The sequence below is a fragment of the Mizuhopecten yessoensis genome, unplaced genomic scaffold, assembly GCF_002113885.1.
Source record: "Mizuhopecten yessoensis strain PY_sf001 unplaced genomic scaffold, ASM211388v2 scaffold5991, whole genome shotgun sequence".
Taxonomy (NCBI): Eukaryota; Metazoa; Mollusca; class Bivalvia; order Pectinida; family Pectinidae; genus Mizuhopecten; species Mizuhopecten yessoensis.
The window spans coordinates 34433-57522 of NW_018406325.1; the positions used below are offsets into that span (position 1 = coordinate 34433).

General features: G+C 36.2%; 1 protein-coding gene across 5 annotated transcripts; it reads right to left on the minus strand.

The window, feature by feature from the left end:
* Positions 1 to 4702: 4702 nt before the first annotated feature.
* On the minus strand, positions 4703 to 23090 carry LOC110451418 (tetraspanin-15-like). Of its 5 annotated transcripts, none has more exons than XM_021499418.1 (10): positions 23043 to 23090; positions 22174 to 22267; positions 20702 to 20998; positions 18530 to 18730; positions 15936 to 16010; positions 15487 to 15603; positions 12363 to 12456; positions 9320 to 9471; positions 8377 to 8460; positions 4703 to 8037 (listed from the first exon to the last, which is right to left on the minus strand). In XM_021499418.1, the coding sequence occupies exons 3-10, from the start codon at positions 20846 to 20848 to the stop codon at positions 7981 to 7983; spliced, it is 927 nt and encodes a 308-aa protein (XP_021355093.1). In that variant the 5' UTR covers positions 20849 to 20998; positions 22174 to 22267; positions 23043 to 23090; the 3' UTR covers positions 4703 to 7980. The 5 variants fall into 5 exon arrangements, with proteins under 5 accessions (XP_021355093.1, XP_021355092.1, XP_021355095.1 ...); XM_021499417.1 differs by having other exon boundaries at positions 23030 to 23078; XM_021499420.1 differs by lacking the exon at positions 23043 to 23090 and adding an exon at positions 22816 to 23019.

Below are 23090 nucleotides of genomic sequence, written 5' to 3' on the forward strand. Positions count from 1 at the left end.
ACATTTGTACTATAAGGCGACGGTAAAACTCTGTTGGTGTAGCACTAGTGCAGGTTGACATTTGTACTATAAGGCGACGGTAAAACTCTGTTGGTGTAGCACTAGTGCAGGTTGACATTTGTACTATAAGGCGACGGTAAAACTCCGTTGGTGTAGCACTAGTGCAAGTTTCAGAGTTCTGAGGTTATTAGGTCAAATTGTCGTCTGGCCTGTTGTAAAAGTTTTCATTTAAAAGCAAGTCACTGCCACTACAAAACTTGTATTGGATGATTTTAGATTTTGATTCCAGGCAAGAGCAAATGCTTTGGTGATATTGTGATTTAAATGTGAAAAATTATGATTTCTCGCAATTGATGGTGTTAGATCTCATTAATCCTACAATTATGTAGATAGTTTTGTATCTCAATACAAATTTGATATCCAGATATTAACTTTGTTGTATTTGTTTTTAGATATATCCAACTTGAAGGGACAGAAGGGAAATAAACTCTTCTATAATCTATTTATCTATAGAAGGGCTTATCCAATGTCCACAGTGTGCAAACAAATATGCACTTTGAAGACCACAATTCTAGTTCACCTGGTCCAAAGGACTAAAGTGAGCTTATGCCATACCGTGGTGTCCGTCGTCTATCTGTCCGCCAACAATTTGTGTGCCATAACTTTGAAACGGTTGAGATCCCCACACCATAGCCTTCTATACATTTGATAGGCATAGCTCAACCCCTAGGGACTTGAATTTTGGGTCACAAATTTGAAATGGTTTAGATCCCCACCCCATAATTATATAAACCATTGCTTGACATTAAGAGAAGAACACAATCATATATTAAAGTTGACTCTGGGGTCTGGCTTCGCCCCTATTGACTTATTTTCTGGGTCATGACAGTGAAATGATTGAGATCCCCAACCAATACCATTGCTGAGCATAACATTTCAGGTGAGAGATACAGGCTCTGTGGGCCTCTTGTTTACAAACAAAATCACAAAACATACTAATAAAACAAGATGCTGAAGGGCCCAACATTCATCATTGTAAATGTCAAACCTGTAACATAGGACTATTGATATGTATACGGGTGGGCCAGACATCTAGGGATACTGGTAGTAAGTTCACCTCTTCATGTCCACCAAGTACTCCTTAACAAAAGAGGCAGCTGGTCAGCCTTTTTCTTCTATCGGGTATGATTTTGTCGACTGCATCCTCGCTACACTGTACCTGTCAAAAGTATCTCGCCGTGTAAACTTCTAACACTGTTGGAGTAGCCCACCAAGCAGTTATTTGGTTTGACTGGGGATCTCTCTGCCATTTACATGATATTACTAAAGCAATAAGCACCCAGGTGCTGGAGGGACTTTGGCCAAATCCTGGTACATTAGTACAAGTGAATATTTTTTTCATGCCTAACAATTTTTTTCATATAGGTTATGGGGCTCAAATGTTTGCATAAAAAACAACAAAAGAATACTGTAGCCCCAACAAAACTATAAATCAAACTAAAAATTGTTAAAATTAGGGCAAAATATGGAGAAAGGAAAGATTTCTATGGAGACCCTTGAAAAAGTACAAGATAAGACCAGGTGTCTGGAAGGGTAAGAGTCTTCTGCTTCGTCAAATGACACCCGCCATGTAATCTTAAGTTGAATCACAAGTCATTTCACATCCTCGCATAGAGAACTCGGGTAGTGACAACAATACCACAAGGTACTCTAGTGAGCATAATCAAATATATCGACCTTCATATCAAACAACAAGTATATTTCTCTGCTAGATCCTGATGGCGACCATAAACCTTGTCCTTACTGTACGCTTCATCAGCCTACATCTTTGTAAAACCCTTTGGTATGAAGTTGTCTGTCAGCAGTCCACATCTATCACGGAAGTTGTGTTATTCAGAGCAAGCTCTTGAGAACCGAATCAACTGCAACATGTTAATGCCAAAAATTGGGGAGCAGTTATGTTGCTATCAAAAAGGGAAGTTCATGATTGGAAAGTCAAAATTGTCCCGCTCATTGTTCAGCTTAGAAGTATAAGGTTCCTGGTTGTTATATTTGTAAGCAAAGATCGAGAAAAGCGGCTTAAGTACACGAGTTTGTAGTAACCTCGACTTCAAGCTCTTGAGGGTATATACGATCAATGTGGTCAATGAATTCCTCGTTATTCAAAGACAGCACATAATTGATATATATGAATACGAAATTGAAGGACTAGGCTAGGTTTCTGGATTCCAGTCCTGATAAGATCATCAATGAATTCCGCTTCATACATAAATGGCCAGAAGAGGGGCAGTTTGTTCCTATGAATAATGCCTAGTCTGCTGGAAAATCTTGTCACCAATTCAACTAAGATATTGTCAACCAGGAACTTGTTAGGACCCAGTGACTATGTGTTTAAAGGGAGGGGTTGGGTCAAACACCTTTATTAGCATGAATGTTAGTCCAGCTGATGTAAAAGTACAAACATTTATATTTGTGAACAAAGGAAAATATTTTTTCCTCAAATATCTGTCCGATCAGACATTACTGGGTACAGTTCCGCCACAAGAAAGACAAGAAGACCGATATATCTGCAAAACATTTAATGTAATAGTCATCACAGACAAAGGAAATTTGACCAGAAATTGAGAATAACTATACTAGACATTTACATATACTGTAAACAAACTACATGTAATTGTTATATTATCTGTTCAAAGTTACAGATTTTAGCCATGTTAAAATTGTGATATAATTGCTGAAAAATCCTGTCAAGACTTCACTTTGTTTGCAAAGTAACAATTACAAACAATACAATCACCATATTATTACAGTACATACAAGTTTTGTTTTCCGGTACTGTTAATGGGGAATTTTTTATTGACAGATAAAGTCAATGACAGTCATCCGACCCATGTTTACACATAACAAAGAATAAATCCAGATTTCATGCAATTTTGTTTGAAATTGTTCATATTGATATACCGCTACACTATCACTAATTACATTTATTAACTATTTGTGGTTTTGAAGAAGTAGGTTTCAAACTGACGGGTGATTTATTGACAGAAACTCTGAAGTTTACATAACAAACCAGAAATTATCTGAAATCTTTTTCAATGACAACCATAAAAGAAAAGTCAAAGCATCACTTCAATCTATAAATTCTGTACTTGACATAACAAATATTTATTTAAGGACTGTCATAATGCTATAAGATTTATTCATTTCTAAAAAAAAAATTATCAGCTTACAACTTATGTGTTGGAGTACCTGGTCGTCTTTGATCTAAAAAAAATAAAATTTTGAATTGAATTTTACATTTCATTGCCAGGCGTATACTTTTATTAAGACATTAATCACAGTAAGCTCTTTTGGTTTTTAAATGATCTCTTACAATGCCTTGAGACAAAGACCTACTCGTACACACTTTTCACTAGTATTAATTGTTATGTCAAATACAAGTTAAACACACCACACAAAAGCATCACACATGATCATGATCTCAAAATAGATTGTAAAAATTCATGATATGTCTATTTCAAGTTGTAATGCCTATATGGTTTTCTGAAATGCTTATGTGGGTATTTTAAAACAATGCTGCTTTTTTAACTAAAGAGTTACTTCCCTTTAAGTTTACTTTAGCGTGGGGCCTGTTCGTTTATGTGGAACAACCGGAACTCTCCAACGTTCTGATATATCATACTAATGAGAGTGTGTGTGTATAAACCATCTGAATCAAGAGAAAGGTGGACATCTTAACATTTTCTGAACTACATGTGTACTCGGTGGTGAAAAACCTGAAATTGATCGGAAAACTTAATATTTCTTTAGAAAAGATGTCGGCATGTAAATAACACAGCATGTTCTACGTATTAATTGAGGCAGATACAATGAAGTGAAAGGTAATCTTAGACAAAATACCCTGATGGCTTAAAAACGTACATCAAAAGTCGACTACATGGGGTGACGAACAATGTTAAAATGCACGGTATAACAAAGCTAAAATGTACAAGTCGTTTCCTACGATAACACTTAATTGTTACCATCTATATTATGCACTGGAATGAGTTAGGTGGAGCTACAATGGCCCCCAATCATTATACATTGAGAAAACCTTATGTTTTACATGTGAATAAGACAAATGCTACAACAGAGCCATTGACAAGGCTAAAAAACTACAGACAAAACAAAACATGTTACTACAATGAAAGACAATATTTCAACAAAAAAACAAAAACAAAATCTCCTACATCGAGGGCGTGACAGAGAAATCCCAAACCCTCGGGGTGATCTTTTGGTTGTCTAGCTTGCGGCCCTGTCGAGGGTTGGACAACAAAATGATCACCCAGAGATTTCTCTGTTACAACCTCAAGGTCACTAAGGTTATTTTTCTCCAACTTTTCAATATTATGTTGAAAACAATAGTTTTCAGCATCTGAAATCTATTTACATCCTGTTTCGCACATGACATCTGCTGTCGAGAGCTAGTAGTGACGTCATATATATCTTATTGTTTCCATAACGTAATCTCCAACCCGAGGGGTGATGTTTTTTGGTTGTCAAAACTTCTATAAAACATTAGGATGTGCACTATCTGATCTGGTGTCTTACTTACCAGATATACAGGCAAGGAGGGGAGGGTTGTATAAGATGTATCTAAAAATAATATGTTTTAAGGGTCTTTGTACAAACATGTATATTTTTTCATAGAAAAGTAAGAAAATTTCAAATTTTCCATGTAACATTCCATATATATTTTATAAATGATGAGAGACAGATAACATAAAAAAACAAACAATGCTGATTTAACAATTGCGAGGTGAGAAACAGCACATCACACAGTTTGAATGCAAACAAAATTATTTTTTTACTAAAATATGTAGGGAAAAAATAAATCTCTTAACAATTTTGTATCACTAGCTGGTAAAAGGTTTAAATCTTGATGAAAATAAAGGTGAAATTGAGTGTTGTTTTTTTTTATTAAAGCTTGATCGAATTGTTTGGGACGAGGAAACATCCACTTCAACGATTAATGCAAGAAAGTCAAATCTTTAAAAAGCAGTTTCTCTGAATGTATTTGTTCATTTCCCTGGATGTCTCTGTTTATTGCTGATAGCTGATGCTAAAAACCATGGTTTATGGACGGAGGTGGTGACTTGTGAACTGACTATTGATTCTATATAACAACTCGCTAACAAGGCCTGTTAGGCCGTTTTATACAGTTATTGAATCTTTATAACATTACCCAGTAGTGGAAGCTTTTAACTATTTCAGTTATTTTAAGGAGAAACAATATTTTTTGTTCTTGGAATAAAAGTTATTAAATAAATTTAACAAAGTTGAAATACAGGTAAATATAAAATCAACATTATTATGCACCGATTATGAAGATCAATTTTCACTAGTGATGCCTATTCTGGAAAAGAAAAACTGAAAATTATGGGATGAAAATACTCAGGATGTACATTTAAATAATTTTTAAAAAATCATCTAATACTTTCTTTTAGAATAAATATGTTCTGTTAAAAATAAACTCTATTTTTCATGAATCTATTGTAAATATTTCAATAACATCAATACATATTCTTTTTACAAGGTTTATATATATATAAATAAAACAAAACAAGGAGATTAGTATAATCGGCTAGCGCTTTCGCCCATCTTCGGGCTCTTCAGGTGATTTGAGACAGATACAATTAAGAGCCCCAAGATGGGCGAAAGTGCTAGCCGATTATACTAGTCTTCGTGTTTTGTTTTATTTATATTTTTACCTTCACATGGACATTTAAAACTATTTATCGCTATATATATATAGAGATCTTTTAAAGAATCTTCTTTGTATGTCAAGTCAATGTTAATTTGGGAATGCTCTTTACATTAAATAGAAATATTTAAATATAAACATTCAACTTTTTTGTTTAAAATGTTCAATTAATATCAACAACAATTTAGATCTTAATCATAGTTCCGAAATCTAATCTAAAGTCTGTTTTAGAAATTTCGAAAAACAATTTCAATATTGCTAAAAATAAACACAAGAACCAAGTTCAAAAAAGCGTGAATCAAATTGTGAATGACCACAAACAACATCAAATGGAGTCAATTCTAATAAGCTTCATATGTGTAGGTCAAACTTAAAATTAATCATTCTTTCAGTTTCTTATTATTTGAAGCTTTTAATCCAATAAGAATATTTCGGAGCATCAGAATCTATGTACTTCATATATACATGTTTCTCCTAATAATTCAAAAAGCATCAATGATTCCAATGTAAAATTAAGAATGGCTCTATACGTAGAGGTTTGTTACCTGTACATTTGTGGTGTCGGAGTTAACATCTATTAGAATATTAGGTCTTGTCTGAGCGAAACCATATATTTTGTATACCTTTGAAATGTGTCTCAATCCTTCCTCAATCCTTTCTTTCCAATAAGTCAACAAAATTGTAAAAAAAATATCAAATGAGTCAAGTATTGAAGTATTTAGGTTCCATCAAAGATGTCTAAAGGCTTTCTTCAGCAAGGAACTCTTTGTATAGACGGTACATGTCACAATGAGGTCGCATAAACTCTGTGTAAAGAGGGTACATGTCACAATGAGGTCGCATAAACTCTTTGTTTTAAGTGTCGCTGTCCTAATGAAGCTTGAAAGACGTAACCCCAACATGTATCAATCAATCATTTTCCAGTTATGGTGACCATAATATTGCAAGTACAACTCCTAGACTAGGTCATAAGCAGTTGATCTACGATACAAAATAAATTACAAGATCATTTCAACAAAGATAAAATACATGTATTCTGGTATATATGAACTGGACTTTAAAATGAAACTGACTATAAAAATATTCAATTGAATTCATAAATTAAAGAATCAAGGGTTAAATAAATAGCATAATTAGTAGATCATTTTTTTAACAAATTCCTCTTTAAAGTAATAGGGAAAGAATTATTTGCACCTGCAAAGCACAGATTCTTACAATTTACAAAATATTTTTTGCATGCTCAGATGAAAATTAAGAAAATAATATCACCAATGCTCACAATTAATCAATACTAAATTCTGTTAATTGTATCTTCTCAGTAAACACCTTAGCAAAGAGGATGCATCATAAAAGGTAGCATATATCTTTAACATCAATATTTTTTGCCTCATTGATTTCAATATATATAGTGTTGCATATATGAAATATTTTCTATAGACATATCGGTAAATCTTCACTTTACAAATGAAAAATAATACTGTCTTAATTAAAAATATTATGATATCTTTCATACCAGTTACAAATGTTCGTTATAATTACAAAACACTGTCCCTGTCAAAATATCAAAACAGACATTATTTCCATGGTCTTATATCAAAACAGACATTATTTCCATGGTCTGAGTATTTGTTTTCCTTATTTGATATTTAATACATACAGATTATGATACTGGTGCCAAATTGTCAATGCAAACAGAAAAAGTAACACCAACGAAAGATGGCCTTAAAGGCCTGAATAGCTCACCTGGTAAAACACAAGGTCAGTTTTGTATTATAGAAACTCTAAACCTTCTAACAACGTCAGTATATTATAGCTGGCTACATAGATATCTTCTTTCTTTAAAGCTAAGGAGAGTTTCAGATTATCTAAATACAATACATATACTCTATAGTGTGAGTTTGGGTGTGCTAAATTACTGACACAATAATGGACAACAGACATTGTGCCAGGGTACACTTACTTACTCCAGCCCAGGTTCTAGGTGAGTCAATAACACTAGCTCACTCCAGCTCAGGGTCTAGGTGAGTCAATAACACTAGCTTGTTCCAGCCCAGGGTCTAGGTGAGTCAATAACACTAGCTCACTCCAGCTCAGGGTCTAGGTGAGTCAACAACACTAGCTCACTCCAGCCCAGGGGCTAGGTGAATCAATAACACTAGCTCACTCCAGCCCAGGGGCTAGGTGAGTCAATAACACAGATCACAGATAGCTAGAACTTGTTCTTGGGAAGTATCTTATTAGTGCATGTACTTCATTTTTCTGTGCAGGAAGATACTCAGCGACATCTGTATGAACTGTCAAAGAATAAAAGAAACATTTTACTAAAAGGCTCCTTAGATAGTTCCCACCTATTCCAGTAACTTTGTTTACTTAGTAAAAATATAAACGTCACTATACAAAAAACGGGACAGTACCAAAAACATTGTGGTAAAAGGCCCAAGGAATCTATCATACTTAAACTGTTTACGTGTCTGTTTTAACCAAGTGATACAAAAAGTTACTTAATTTCAGACCTTTTCAATGCATTATCAGTTTTACTGTACAAATTATTCTTACATATCTCCACAGAAATAAAGCAAATACAAAAATGTAACTGTAGGAATAAAATGTATCTATATATGTAATATACATACCATGAAGACCGCCACCACTATGGCCACTGTGCCGATGAGGATACCGTTCTGTACCAGGTACGAGTGTAGTTTGTCATAACAACCCTGTACAACAGAGCGATGACACACAGATAAAACAACAATATTAATATTAACCAATCAAAACATTCTGTGTACAAACTGTGTCCCACTTCTAAACACATGTAAATCTTGTAAAGCTTCCATTTCTTATGAGATTTGAAGATTTTTCCATGTAAGTGAGTATTTGGTGAGTTTATAAGGGTCCCTATATCTATCCATCACACTCAGTCTTTTCATATATACAGTAGCCTCCCCTTAATTTTATATATAACTGTAACACAATTGGGCCATTACACTTCCATTGACCAAAAGTTAGCTCAGTAAGTTAGAGCTGACGAATGGAAACTTTAATCCCAGTCTCGGTACAATGATTGTTTACACTAAGTTAGCTCAGTAAGTTAGAGCTGACGAATGGAAACTTTAATCCCGGTCTCGGCACAATGATTTTTTACACTAAGTTAACTCAGTAAGTTAGAGCTGACGAATGGAAACTTTAATCCCGGTCTCGGCACAATGATTTTTTACACTAAGAACACTATTGTTGATTTTATTTATTACATCGTTATGATTTTTTTTTATGAAAGTCCCACTATGAAATGATTAATCAAAGCTATAGTCATGTTGAAACAGAGCTGACTTTCGGGGATGGAGGACCAACGTAAGGTGGAGCATCAGGACTAGACCTGTTAGTACTTACCTCCGTGTACAGCGAGTACCCTACGGAGCCCATATTCGGGGATGGAGGACCAACGTAAGGTGGAGCATCAGGACTAGACTTGTTAGTACTTACCTCCGTGTACAGCGAGTACCCTAAGGAGCCCACATTCGAGGGTGGAGGACCAACGTAAGGTGGAGCATCAGGACTAGACCTGTTAGTACTTACCTCTGTGTACAGCGAGTACCCTACGGAGCCGACATTCGGGGATGGAGGACCAACGTAAGGTGGGGCATCAGGACTAGCTGTAGCATTGGCTCTCCCCATACACTTAAAAAGGTCCCCTTCTCCACAGCAACTCGCAGGCACCATACTACCATCTGGTCAATCAAACCGTCATGTGATAATTATATAAATATATACGTGTCGCAATTTCTAGACGTCCTCATTATGTGAACTTTGTTGATGACGTCATTATTTTTCACTTCTGAAATATGTGTACTCGATTTATGACGTCACAACTAAATTCAAAACGCCTAAAGAGCCCCAAGATGGGCGAAAGGGCTAGCGAATTGTAGTCTTCATGTTTTGTTTTAAATAGCTATACATGTGTATAAGCCATTCATCTAATGATGTTAGATCTAGATTTGTCTTGAAATAAGTGATTTGTTGTGATGAGTGATTTGAACAATTATTGTCATGATGTAATTTTTTTCATTGCTGGGTATTAATGGCTTAAAATCAACACGTAGCTATTAGAATCATTTTCAATTTGGAAAATCAATATTTTAATTATTGCCAATGAGGTTCTGGAGTTTACAAAATCAACCATCACAACAGAATTCATCATCACGCATTACTTTGTGATGTGAGGTCTTACAGACAATCCTCCTTTCCCCATTGGAGATGTTATTACTTTGTGATGTCAGGTCTTACAGACAATCCTTTCCCTATTGGAGATGTTATTACTTTGTGATGTCAGGTCCTACAGACAATCCTTTCCCCATTGGAGATGTTATCACTTTGTCATGTCAGGTCTTACAGACAATCCTTTCCCCATTGAAGATGTTATTACTTTGTGATGTCAGGTCTTACAAACAATCTTCCTTTCCCCATTGGAGATGTTATTACTTTGTGACGTCAGGTCTTACAGACAATCCTTTCCCCATTGGTGATGTTATTACTTTGTGATGTCAGGTCTTACAGACAGTCCTTTCCCCATTGGAGATGTTATTACTTTGTGACGTCAGGTCTTACAGACAATCCTTTCCCCATTGGTGATGTTATTACTTTGTGATGTCAGGTCTTACAGGCAATCCTTTTACCCATTGGAGATGTTATTACTTTGTGATGTCAGATCTTACAGACAATCCTTTCCCCATTGGAGATGTTATCACTTTGTCATGTCAGGTCTTACAGACAATCCTTTCCCCATTGGCGATGTTATTACTTTGTGATGTCAGGTCTTACAGACATTCCTTTCCCCATTGGAGGTGTTATTACTTTGTGATGTCAGGTCTTACAGACAGTCCTTTCCCCATTGGAGATGTTATTACTTTGTGATATCAGGTCTTACAGACAATCCTTTTACCCATTGGAGATGTTACTACTTTGTGATGTCAGGTCTTACAGACAATCCTTTCCTCATTGGAGATGTAATTACTTGGTGATGTCAGGTCTTACAGACAATCCTTTCCCCGTTGGAGATGTTATTACTTTGTGATGTCAGGTCTAACAGACAATCCTCCTTTCCCCATTGGAGATGTTATTACTTGGTGATGTCAGGTCTTACAGACAATCCTTTCCCCATTGAAGATGTTATTACTTTGTGATGTCAGGTCTTACAAACAATCTTCCTTTCCCCATTGGAGATGTTATTAATTTGTGATGTCAGGTCTTACAGACAATCCTTTCCTCATTGGAGATGTAATTACTTGGTGATGTCAGGTCTTACAGACAATCCTTTCCCCAGTGGAGATGTTATTACTTTGTGATGTCAGGTCTTACCGACAATCCTTTGCCCATTGGAGATGTTATTACTTTGTGATGTCAGATCTTACAGACAATCCTTTCCCCATTGGAGATGTTATTTCTTTGTGATGTCAGGTCTTACAGACAATCCTTTCCCTATTGGAGATGTTATTACTTTGTGATGTCAGGTCCTACAGACAATCCTTTCCCCATTGGAGATGTTATCACTTTGTCATGTCAGGTCTTACAGACAATCCTTTCCCCATTGGTGATGTTATTACTTTGTGATGTCAGGTCTTTCAGACAATCCTTTCCGCATTGGAGATGTTATTACTTTGTGATGTCAGGTCTTACAGACAATCCTTTCCCCATTGGAGATGTTATTACTTTGTGATGTCAGGTCTTACAGACAATCCTTTCCCCATTGGAGATGTTATTACTTTGTGATGTCAGGTCTTACAGACAATCCTTTCCCCATTGGAGATGTTATTACTTTGTGATGTCAGGTCTTACAGACAATCCTTTCCCCATTGGAGATGTTATTACTTTGTGATGTCAGGTCTTACAGACAATCCTTTCCCCATTGGAGATGTTATTACTTTGTGATGTCAGGTCTTACAGACAATCCTTTCCCCATTGGAGATGTTATTACTTTGTGATGTCAGGTCTTACAGACAATCCTTTCCCCATTGGAGATGTTATTACTTTGTGATGTCAGGTCTTACAGACAATCCTTTCCCCATTGGAGATGTTATTACTTTGTGATGTCAGGTCTTACAGACAATCCTTTCCCCATTGGAGATGTTATTACTTTGTGATGTCAGGTCTTACAGACAATCCCCCTTTCCCCATTGGAGATGTTATTACTTTGTGATGTCATGTCTTACAGACAATCCTTTCCTCATTGGAGATGTTATTACTTTGTGATGTCAGGTCTTACAGACAATCCTTTCCCCATTGGAGATGTTAAAGCATGTGTTTGACAACAGAGTATAGAGTACTTATGGAAAAACCCAGATATCTAAGTTCTAATCTTCCATGAGAGCACATTTAATTCATAATGGATCAGCACTCGTATATTTGTATATAAAGTCCTCCATGTAAACAACTAATTGTTTTCCATCAGCATGCCCAACAGACACATAATTTCAAAACATTTTCTGTTCCAACATTTTAGTAGTCTATATATTTATATAAATAGGATAAGAAAATGTATGATATTGAGATGGAAAGTTGTCACCCTCCACCCCCTGAACATTAAGAAAGTGTAGTTATTGGGTGGAAAGCAGTTGCTACTTACTGGCGATTCCATCTAGGTACCAGAAGGAATGCTTCTTGTAGATAGCCCAGGAAGTGGTGCTGTTGATATTACCGTAGGCACCACAGCAGCCAAACTGTAATGAAACAAGCTTAAGTTATAACTGAACCTCAGTATACATTGTCTGATATTGTATAATGGGGGAGTCGTTCTCTTACAGTGTTGTCTGACTCAGGTGATATTCAAACCAACTGTGGCTCAGGGTAGGGGCCATCATAGATATAGGCATAGAATTAGTAAATTACATGTTAGTTTTAACGTCACACAAGGTATAACATAGTAGAAAATGTGCATGGTATAGTCGCATGTGTAACGGTGCCTTAAGTAAGGTATCCCAGACTCAGGTCTGGTATCCCATCCTCAATACTCCAGGGGCTATATATGCTCAATTTGGCTTTCTGCATCCCTGGAATATGTCATAGCAAAATCGAAGGCTCAGTGTGAACCACCTTGTGGATGAGACAAGAAGACTAGTCTGATCATTTGATGTAAAGAATCTCGAGGCCACATAATGTAGAGACATATATACTACGTATGGCTTTATATGTCCCTGCATAACGATAAAATTGACTGGCTTTGAAGTCAGGTTTGGCTCCTCTGTAATCTTCAAAGAACATATATCGCCTTAGCGATTGGTCAGGTTTCCTTACCTGATACAAATAAAATAGCTAGCCATGTGCCTTCAATTCTGCTATGACATGTTTCAGCGGTGCAGAGAGTGAAAGTGAGCAAAACCCTGAATTGTTGAGGATGATGGTATCCAGAAGTCAAGCATAGTATTCCAGTATTAAGTATAGTATCCTGGAGTCTAGTATAGAATCCTGGAGTCAAGTATAATATCTCAGAGTCAATGGCATATTTAGGGTAAGGAAGATACTGTGTCATATAGCACTGATTATGCTATCCAATCACAATCCTACAGACTAAAATGTGATGCACGGCATGAAGGTAAATAAGGGGATGAAAACAGGATACAGCATATTGTACATTTTAAAGGGAACACCAAGAGTTATTTCATTCATCCTTTCTCTGTCTCTCTGTCAATTTAAATTTCATGTTGAGAGCAGACAAGAGGTCCCATGTAGGTATTTTTCAATGTATATTACCGTAAAAACCCAAGTAATTTGCGCATTTTTTTTCAGAAATTTAATACCCAAAGTGGGTGGTGCGTAAAATACACAGGTATAGAAAAATTCAAGTTTTTTTTAGGAAAAGATCGACGATTCTGAGAGATCGCCATCTTGGATTATGTCCCTTGGTACACGGAACTCTACAAGACAAATGATCATGACGATCAACAAATTTATTTATGTCAAACATTAATAAAAGATACATAATGTGTTGTTATGTGAGTTTATGTGAAAAGTATTAATAAATAGGTAACCGTTAACAAAAAAAGTTTAGCCAAATTCCTATGCCAGAGAATCGCCGATCAACTTACGACATTACGTTTCGACATCTCGGTGCGTTTCCCCATACTATTACGAAAATGTAGTTGTTCAATTTAAGCTCCGTTCTATGTAAGTTCTGTAAGTTTTTTCAAATCGCCTATGCGTATACGTATAGCATGGTTTTTTTCCGGCTCACTTTCATGTTGATCTCGCGTCTAACATTACGTAAACACGTGATTGATAATAACCTCGTGAATTATTTCAATATTTATTAAATGAAGCATCGTAAAAATAGTCTGCGTTAACTATTTTTTTCCTTGGAGTAGATTTGAAGAGGATGTATTGATTGTCCACGCTTCTAGTATAAACATATTTTTTATAATCCCTTATCAGTCAAATCAGTCTGTAGTTATGACAATGCAGTAGGGCTTCGTAATTCACGCCACGTGTTGGCGAGTGAAAAAAACAACAACACGGTCCGTCGATCGCGACTGCAAATCATTTCAATTAGTAGAGCTATTGTTAACGGGTAATCACAGAGATAGTGTTAGCTCATTACTGCATTGTAATTTGTAAAAAAAATATCGCCAAACCACGGACTTAGATAATCTAATTCCGTGGTCAAACTGAACTGTGACATGACCTGGTTTGAAGTGACGTAACCCAAGCCGCCATGATGAGCCCTTCTCACTGATCGTAATTATGATCAATAAAAGGTATCTAATTATGTCTTTCACCAGGAGATATGCACCAGCGGTTACTAAACATCGGATTACTTATTAATTGATATGTTTTTGTAAGCAAGTAAATGTTTTATGTAAAATATTGCTAAAATGAATTGATGTATGCCGATATGCGCACACGTGTGTGATCAGATAATTCAAAGAAAACAAGCAACAAAATACACATTTTACGTAGTTTCTTCTTGGTTTTAAATATCATTTTACATCAATGAAAAAAAAATCATAGAAAAGAATTCATTTTTCCAGATTTTTTGGGTGCGCAAAATATTCGAGTAGAACCTTTTTTCCCTATTTTCAGCCTCAAAAAGTACCTGCGCAAATTACACAGGCGCGCAAATTACATGGGTTTTTACGGTATGCTTAATTTTCAAAACATTTTAACCTTGAAGGTTTCATCTAGCTTGACATTCTAACCAAGCCTGTGCCATAATGTTTGATAGTAAATACAACATTCTAACCAAGCCTGTGTCCTAATGTTTGATAGTGAATATAACATTCTAACCAAGCCTGTGCCCTAATGTTTGATAGTAAATACAACATTCTAACCAAGCCTGTGCCCTAATGTATGATAGTAAATATAACATTCTAACCAAACCTGTGCCCTAATGTATGATAGTGAATATAACATTCTAACCAAGCATGTGCCCTAATGTTTGATAGTAAATATAACATTCTAACCAAGCCTGTGCCCTAATGTTTGATAGTAAATACAACATTCTAACCAAGCCTGTGTCCTAATGTTTGATAGTGAATATAACATTCTACCCAAGCCTGTGCCCTAATGTTTGATAATAAATATAACATTCTAACCAAGCCTGTGCCCTAATGTTTGATAGTAAATAGAAAGCCAAGGTGGCCACAATTCTACATTTATCATAGTTTGACATGTTTTAGTGAGTTGTTAAAACCAAGTAGGACGTTTATACAGCTAATGTGTAAGGTATTTCCTACATAACTCAGTGTACGACTTACGGTACTCTGTACATTGTCCCAGGCCGATGTGATATCCCTGTTCTTTCCCACATTAAGATTCACACCGTAGTACTTCTTGATACTATTTTCAAAATTCCGTTCTACTGTGTCCTCCAGCTATGAAAAGAAAGTTTAAATATGGTCAATAATGTTTACTGCTTACTGGTATTTAAAAAAAAAAGTTTTTCTCTTTCCAAAAATTATATTTAAATGTAAAATTGATTCTTTAGATTTGTTTTTTAATGCTTTTTTCAATTTGGAATTTAAAAATCTGTAGCTCAATATTCTCAATCAATATTACATAAAAAGATAAAATTCACAACATCAATGCCCAAAACAACCATCATCCATCATATTAATAACAATTTAACGTAACATTGGACTAGTTCATCAGAATTGATTTCAAAGTAACTTTTTGATCTATTAAATGAGATGATGTAAATGATTACCTCAGCGATGAAGATGTATCCCAGGACACCTCCAACAAACAACATGATTGACAGGAATGCCAGGATAACTAAATGCTAAGGGACAAAAAAGTCAGTTTCATCATAAAAGATACAACAGAAATACCACCTCTATATGATGGTGGACACACATGTGGAATCGGGGTTCTCGCTAAAATTACTCCACAATCAATCTGTTGTTTCTTGTGGTTTATATATAACACATATACCGGTACACATAATACAACAGGGTGCAACACACATGTCGCGTATAGGACATCACCATAGGATGACTCTATCAGTATCCAACAGGGTGCCACACACATGTCACAGATAGGACATCACCATAGGATGACTCTATCAGTATCCAACACGGGTGCCACACACATATAGGGCGTCACCATAGGATAACTCTATCAGTATCCAACAGGGTGCCACACACATGTTACATATAGGGCATCACCATAGGATGACTCTATCAGTATCCAACAGGATGCCACACACATGTCACATATAGGACATCACCATGGGATGACTCCATCAGTATCCAACAGGGTGCCACACACATGTCACATGTAGGACATCACCATAGGATGACTCTATCAGTATCCAACACGGGTGCCACACACATATAGGGCATCACAATAGGATAACTCTATCAGTATCCAACAGGGTGCCACACACATGTCGCATATAGGGCATCACCATAGGATGACTCTATCAGTATCCAACACGGGTGCCACACACATAAAGGGCATCACCATAGGATAACTCTATCAGTATCCAACAGGGTGCCACACACATGTTACATATAGGGCATCACCATAGGATGACTCTATCAGTATCCAACACGGGTGCCACACACATGTCACATATAGGACATCCCCATAGGATGACTCTATCAGTATCCAACAGGGTGCCACACACCTCACATATAGGACATCACCATAGGATGACTCTATAAGTATCCAACACGGGTGCCACACACATGTCACATATAGGACATCCCCATAGGATGACTCTATCAGTATCCAACAGGGTGCCACACACATGTCACAGATAGGACATCACCATAGGATGACTCTATCAGTATCCAACACGGGTGCCACACACATATAGGGCATCACCATAGGATAACTCTATCAGTATCCAACAGGGTGCCACACACATGTCACATATAGGACATCACCATAGGATGACTCTATCAGTATCCAACAGGGTGCACCAGTTAATCTTTGGGTATTTTATGTTAATCCATAAAAACAAGAATGTCCTATTATAGAATCGTTATTTTTATAACAACAATTTCTATTATGGTTTGACGATCACATGAAAACTTTGAAGAGTTACAGACTTGTTGGTGCAGACCTTGAAACTGATTAAACAAACACTTTTACTCGTGAATTTTACGGTAAACTCCACTGAATCAACATTTCTGCTGTTAAAGCTAGGTCTTTAACAAGTAGCAACCACATGTTACCCATTTGCGTGAATGCTTCTCAATTTATTTCTGTTTGATTTAATGATCGATTAGTGATTGATCATGATCATCCATCATTTGAGAACTAGGTAGTGATGACCAATCGTAAATTTTACAAGCAATACCTAACTCTAGTAAATGTAAACAGGATTAGCAAACGACAAAAACGTTAATTGACAGGGCTCCATTTTACACTGCTGATAGTTTCTCTGTATTTGTGATGTCTTAGGTACAGATTGTCTTGACTAAGAATCTAACAATCTTTTCCAACAACTCTCTCTTGTGAAAGAGATATGATTCACACAAGTCTTATACTGTAATTACTAATACAATAACAAATATATTTTTTTACAGGATCATTTTAGCACTTAAGATCACAGTGACCTAATTCTTGCATTGTGTACTCTGTCATCCCAAGATGTCCTTGAACACCAATCTGGTGCTGCAATACATCAGAAAAAAATATAAAGAAAAGGGAAGATTTTGAAATATGTTGTCAGTCCAACAACTTGTCGGTAACAAACCTTGAGGTGACAAATATAACAAGGCAAAGTATTGCAAGGCAATCCATAGTCCTCCATTGGTAATGATTTCTATATTTAACAAACCGTACACTTATGCCAGGATGTACATACTGTTAGGAAAGTATCCTCGAACAAACTTTTTCAAACGTTTAGGTCAAAGGTCAAAGCATAGGTCACAGTGAGATCACAGTGACCTAATTCTTGCATTGTGTACTCTGTCATCCCAAGATGTCCTTGTACACCAAATCTGGTTACTCCAGGTGAAATAGTATAGAAGATATGCCCCAGACAAACATTTTCAAAAGTGGGGGTCAACGGTCAAGTTACAGTGACCTAATTCTTGCATTGTGTACTCCATCATCCCAAGATGTCCTTGTACACCAAATATTGTAACTCCAGGTGAAAAAAGTACAGGAGATATGCAACGGACAAACCTTTTTCAAACGTTAAGTTCAAGGCATAGGTACAGTGACCTAATTCTTGCACTCTACTTCTGGTGAAATAGCATGGAAGATATGTCCCGGANCCCCCCCAGTACCAGTGGGGAACTAATAAGGAGTGCTATTTAAAAGTTTTACGGTACCAAAACATACCAATCCCAGAAGACATCTTTGATTTTTCAGGATAGCGATCAGGCCAAGGATGGTGATGAGGAATGCTGCCATGCCAACACCAATCATCATGATGGAATCCACCTGGTACATAGCCACTCCAATGAGGTCAGAAATCTGTTTACTGCCATACTCCACCTCATGGGTCAGTACTCCAACTGAAAATACTGCCAGACTGCCAATCTGTCGAAAGTTGAATAAATTATTAATTTCAAAAAGCGCTTCTTTAGGTTCGTAAATTCCTATGTTTCTGCAATACGGCCTATGACCATGTATGATCTCCCTGGAAGCAAACACTAATATTTATCAAAATATTATCTTTTATTTCAAAATAACTCAGACAGAAAAGAAAATCTTTAATTGGAATTTCAGACAGTTCTGATGCAACCATTTAGTCAAAGTACATATAACTCAACAAACATGCACATCAATTCGGATAATTTGCGAAACAAAACACGAACAAGCTTACCTGATTGTTGGTATAACTGTATGCAAAGTCTGAGTGATGATCAGTTTGAATTATACAAGTAGGTCAAGGCAAATGTTATTGTCTTGTCTGAAAGTAAGTCAGGTCAGAGGTTATTGCCTTATATATGCAAGATCAAGGATCACTGTCAGGTCAGGTACCTTACTTAAATATGTCAGTTAGTCAGGAGTCACTGAAAAATGTGAATGTCACTGTTTTGTTTAAATGTATGTTATCCTTGTCAAGTCAGAAATTGTTGTCTTGTCTCAAAATATGCCAGGTCAGAGGTCACAAAACACATCAAAATGTATGTCAGGTCAGAGGTCGCTGACATATCTGAATGTATGTCAGGTCAGAGGTCACAAAATTGTATTGATTAATGTATATGCTAGTTGTATTAATTGTATATCTATATGTACTGTAAAGCGCTTTAAAGAGGCTTACGTTAGCTAGATAGGGCCTATATCAAATGCTATATATGATAAATGTATGTCAGGTCAGAGGTCACTGTCACATTTAAATGCATGCCAGGTCAGAGGTCACAAAACACATTTGAATGTATGTCAGGTCAGAGGTCACTGACACACCTGAAAGTATGTCAGGTCAAAGGTCACTCTATTGTCCGAATTTATGATATGTGTCATTTCATGTCTGTATGTCAGGTGAGGTGTACTCCACATGTCTAAGGATATATTTTGGCAGGTCACCCAGAACAAAGATAATGTATGTGTCTGAATGTGCATCAAAAGTCAGAGGTCAACACCCATGGTAACATGTGTATGTATATTTGGTTTAGTTTTATTTTGTTTAAAGTTCTATTAACACTTAAGGTCATTTAAGGACGTGCATCCATGTATATTTGGTGACAAAAGGTCACTGACACATCTGAAAGATGTCAGGTCAAAGGTCACTCTCTTCTCTGAATGTATGCCAGGTGATCATGAGATGCCCCCTTGAGTGAATGTCAAAAGTCAGAGGTTTATACACATTGTTACATATGTATATTGTATGTTTGGTGACAGAGATGAGAGGTCAACGAAGTAAGATAACATGTCTATGACTGTATGTGGGACTAAAGTTCCATACAATAACGTATACCTATGTATAAGTTATGATAACATGTCTATGACTGTATGTCAGACTAACGTTCCATACAATAACGTATACCTATGTATAAGTTATGATAACATGTCTAGGACTGTATGTCTGACTAAAGTTCCATACAATAACGTATACCTATGTATGAGTTATGATAACATGTCTATGACTGTATGTCAGACCAAAGTTCCATACAATAACGTATACCTATGTATGAGTTATGATAACATGTCTAGGACTGTATGTCAGACTAAAGTTCCATACAATAACGTATACCTATGTATGAGTTATGATAACATGTCTAGGACTGTATGTGGGACTAAAGTTCCATACAATAACGTATACCTATGTATGAGTTATGATAACATGTCTAGGACTGTATGTCGGACTAAAGTTCCATACAATAACGTATACCTATGTATGAGTTATGATAACATGTCTATGACTGTATGTCAGACCAAAGTTCCATACAATAACGTATACCTATGTATGAGTTATGATAACATGTCTAGGACTGTATGTCAGACCAAAGTTCCATACAATAACGGTACCTATGTGTATTGTACAGTTCTATTAGACGGCACACTCACCAGCACTATGACGAGGAGCAGGATCAGAACGAGGCGGACCATTTTGATTGGTTTGGACGACTTGTCCTCAAAGTGGATGCTTTCTATCTTCACCTCGTCATCATACTTTGGCTTGGATCGGGTGATATTTAACATGTTTTTACCCATGATGATGTTTTATTATATAACCGACACTTTATATCACACACTAACAACTGTGTCAGAATCCTCCGGGAAACTGTCTGGAATTTTGCAAGTATTTCACAACTTCACAGGCCTTTCCATCCCAACTGTAAGGTTGATCTCAAATAAACTGGACTGAAACAGGAGCGTGAAAGGAAATATTTCAGTTTATTACACATTGTAACAAGAGAGAGAGAGAGAGAATGCACGGTCAGACTGCGATCAGAACCTGGCACCTTCCGACAGACGCTCTACCAATTGAGCTACATACGTTATGTACCTTAAGTTGCCCACAATATTAATCCACCTAATGCAGTTCCACTACATACATATGAGGTAGATACAAAATTTGAGGAGTTTCCTGATCATGATTAAGTCACTATAATATGGTTGTCTACATTTGTAAACTAGACAACGAAACTACATACAGTATGTAATATAGTAAGGGACAGAAGTTCAGAACTTCAGTTACTTCAAACTTTTAAAAAAAATCTAGGTTTTAGGCTAAACCATATACAAGATATCTTACAGTGTTATATGCATACCTGTGTAACAATGAAGGGGAAAATGCAAAGCTAGACTGGGAACTGAACCTGGGACCGCCAAACTCTAGATATAGAACCTCTAGAGTCAAGAAGCTTTATTTAACGTCGCATATACATGTAACATAATAACATTAGCACTGTAGTGCTATTCTTGTGACAAAACATATATAAAATTTAACAAGGATCACAGTACTTATGAATAAATATAAAAACAGGACAACAATTCAAATTAGATATGCTAAAATTATACAGTAGAGCAAATTATGATATCACACTTGAATGTCACACAAGTGTTACAAAAGACAAGTTGAGACACTATATTAGTGTAATGTACATATATGCTAATGTAGCAAAGTGTAAAAATTTACAGGATATACACTTATATAGTGTGTATTAAAAAGAGACAATGAAGCCATAAATAGAAACAGAGCTATAATTATGATATTGTAAAAAAGCAATGATCTTTTAAATAATGGAGCTCAAATCTAAAGTAAATATCAATTATATAATAAGTATATTACTGAAGTATATTAAATTAAATAACACAAGCAGCAGTGAAATTAAATAGTTGTAGCATAAAACATGTAGGTAAATTCCAAAGGGGGACAACTCACACTATATGGTGTGTGCAGATAGTACATGAGCAGACATTTTTGTTCCAGGTGCGGAGCAGCCCACGAACCGACTTATAGTTTTCAGCTAATCAAAGTGCATTTGGTAGGCTGTTCCACACCTGGGAAGCAGCAAATCAGAAAGATCTCTTACCATATGTGGAGGTGTTCACCTTTGGAATCTTTACCAGGTTATCTTGTCCTTCTTCTTTCCTCTCAACAAGACTCTCTAACAAATTCAAAGTGATCTACAAATTAAATGTACCTTGTTGTCAGTTGCTTGTGATCGTACCAGTCCAGTTATGCTACACTTGTATGCCAGAGACATAAATGGTGTTATACATTTCCGCTTGTAGGCTTGTGTCTGACAATGAACCCCAGCTGACACTGACTAAGTACACACAAGTGTCCCAGGTATGAGATTTACCGTTAATTAATTATATATACACGTACATTATATTGTAATGAATATATGTTAATAAGATGAAAATATACACACGATATATATTAGCTTCACTGTAACATATTGTATAATTACTATACAATAAATGCGAATGTTAAAAAAACCACTTCATTATACATTATCTGCTAAAACGAATCAAATTCTCTATATATGACTTACATCTATAATTAGCATCGAACGCGTAATTGGAATTGGACATGACTACCTGTACAGGGCTTCACAAACTTAGGTACGTATATCGTCATCTATGATATAGTATGCCACCAGAGAACGCCCAATTTAGTAACTGATAGACAAAACTACACTGATGATCAACAAACAGTAATTAGGTACCTGTAGACTACTGGAAATACTTTGTTTACACTTGCAAGTTTCGAGCCATTCCGATTCCAATATCGCATCAACTTCTGATCGTCTTGTAGATACAGTTATATATCACTATGCTTTTCTTACGACCCTTTTTAAATTTTCAAATATCTTGAATATATCCGACAGCAACTAACGATCGTTGGGTAGCGTTATCCTGGTTACAGATAATAACACTTACCTGTATCACTCACCTGTGTCGACGGTGTTCGTCACGGCCTGGATATAAGCGCCACCTGGGA

Bases quoted from the DNA above. Each gene is read 5' to 3' on its own strand.
- LOC110451418 (XM_021499418.1), bottom strand. From the start codon at position 20,848: ATGGGTAAAAACATGTTAAATATCACCCGATCCAAGCCAAAGTATGAT. The intron at 18,731-20,701 runs GTGAGTGTGCCG...AACTTTCGACAG, and splicing joins TGCTCCTCGTCATAGTGCTG to ATTGGCAGTCTGGCAGTATT. The intron at 9,472-12,362 runs GTAAGTAGCAAC...TTGATTGACCAG, and splicing joins GTACCTAGATGGAATCGCCA to ATGGTAGTATGGTGCCTGCG.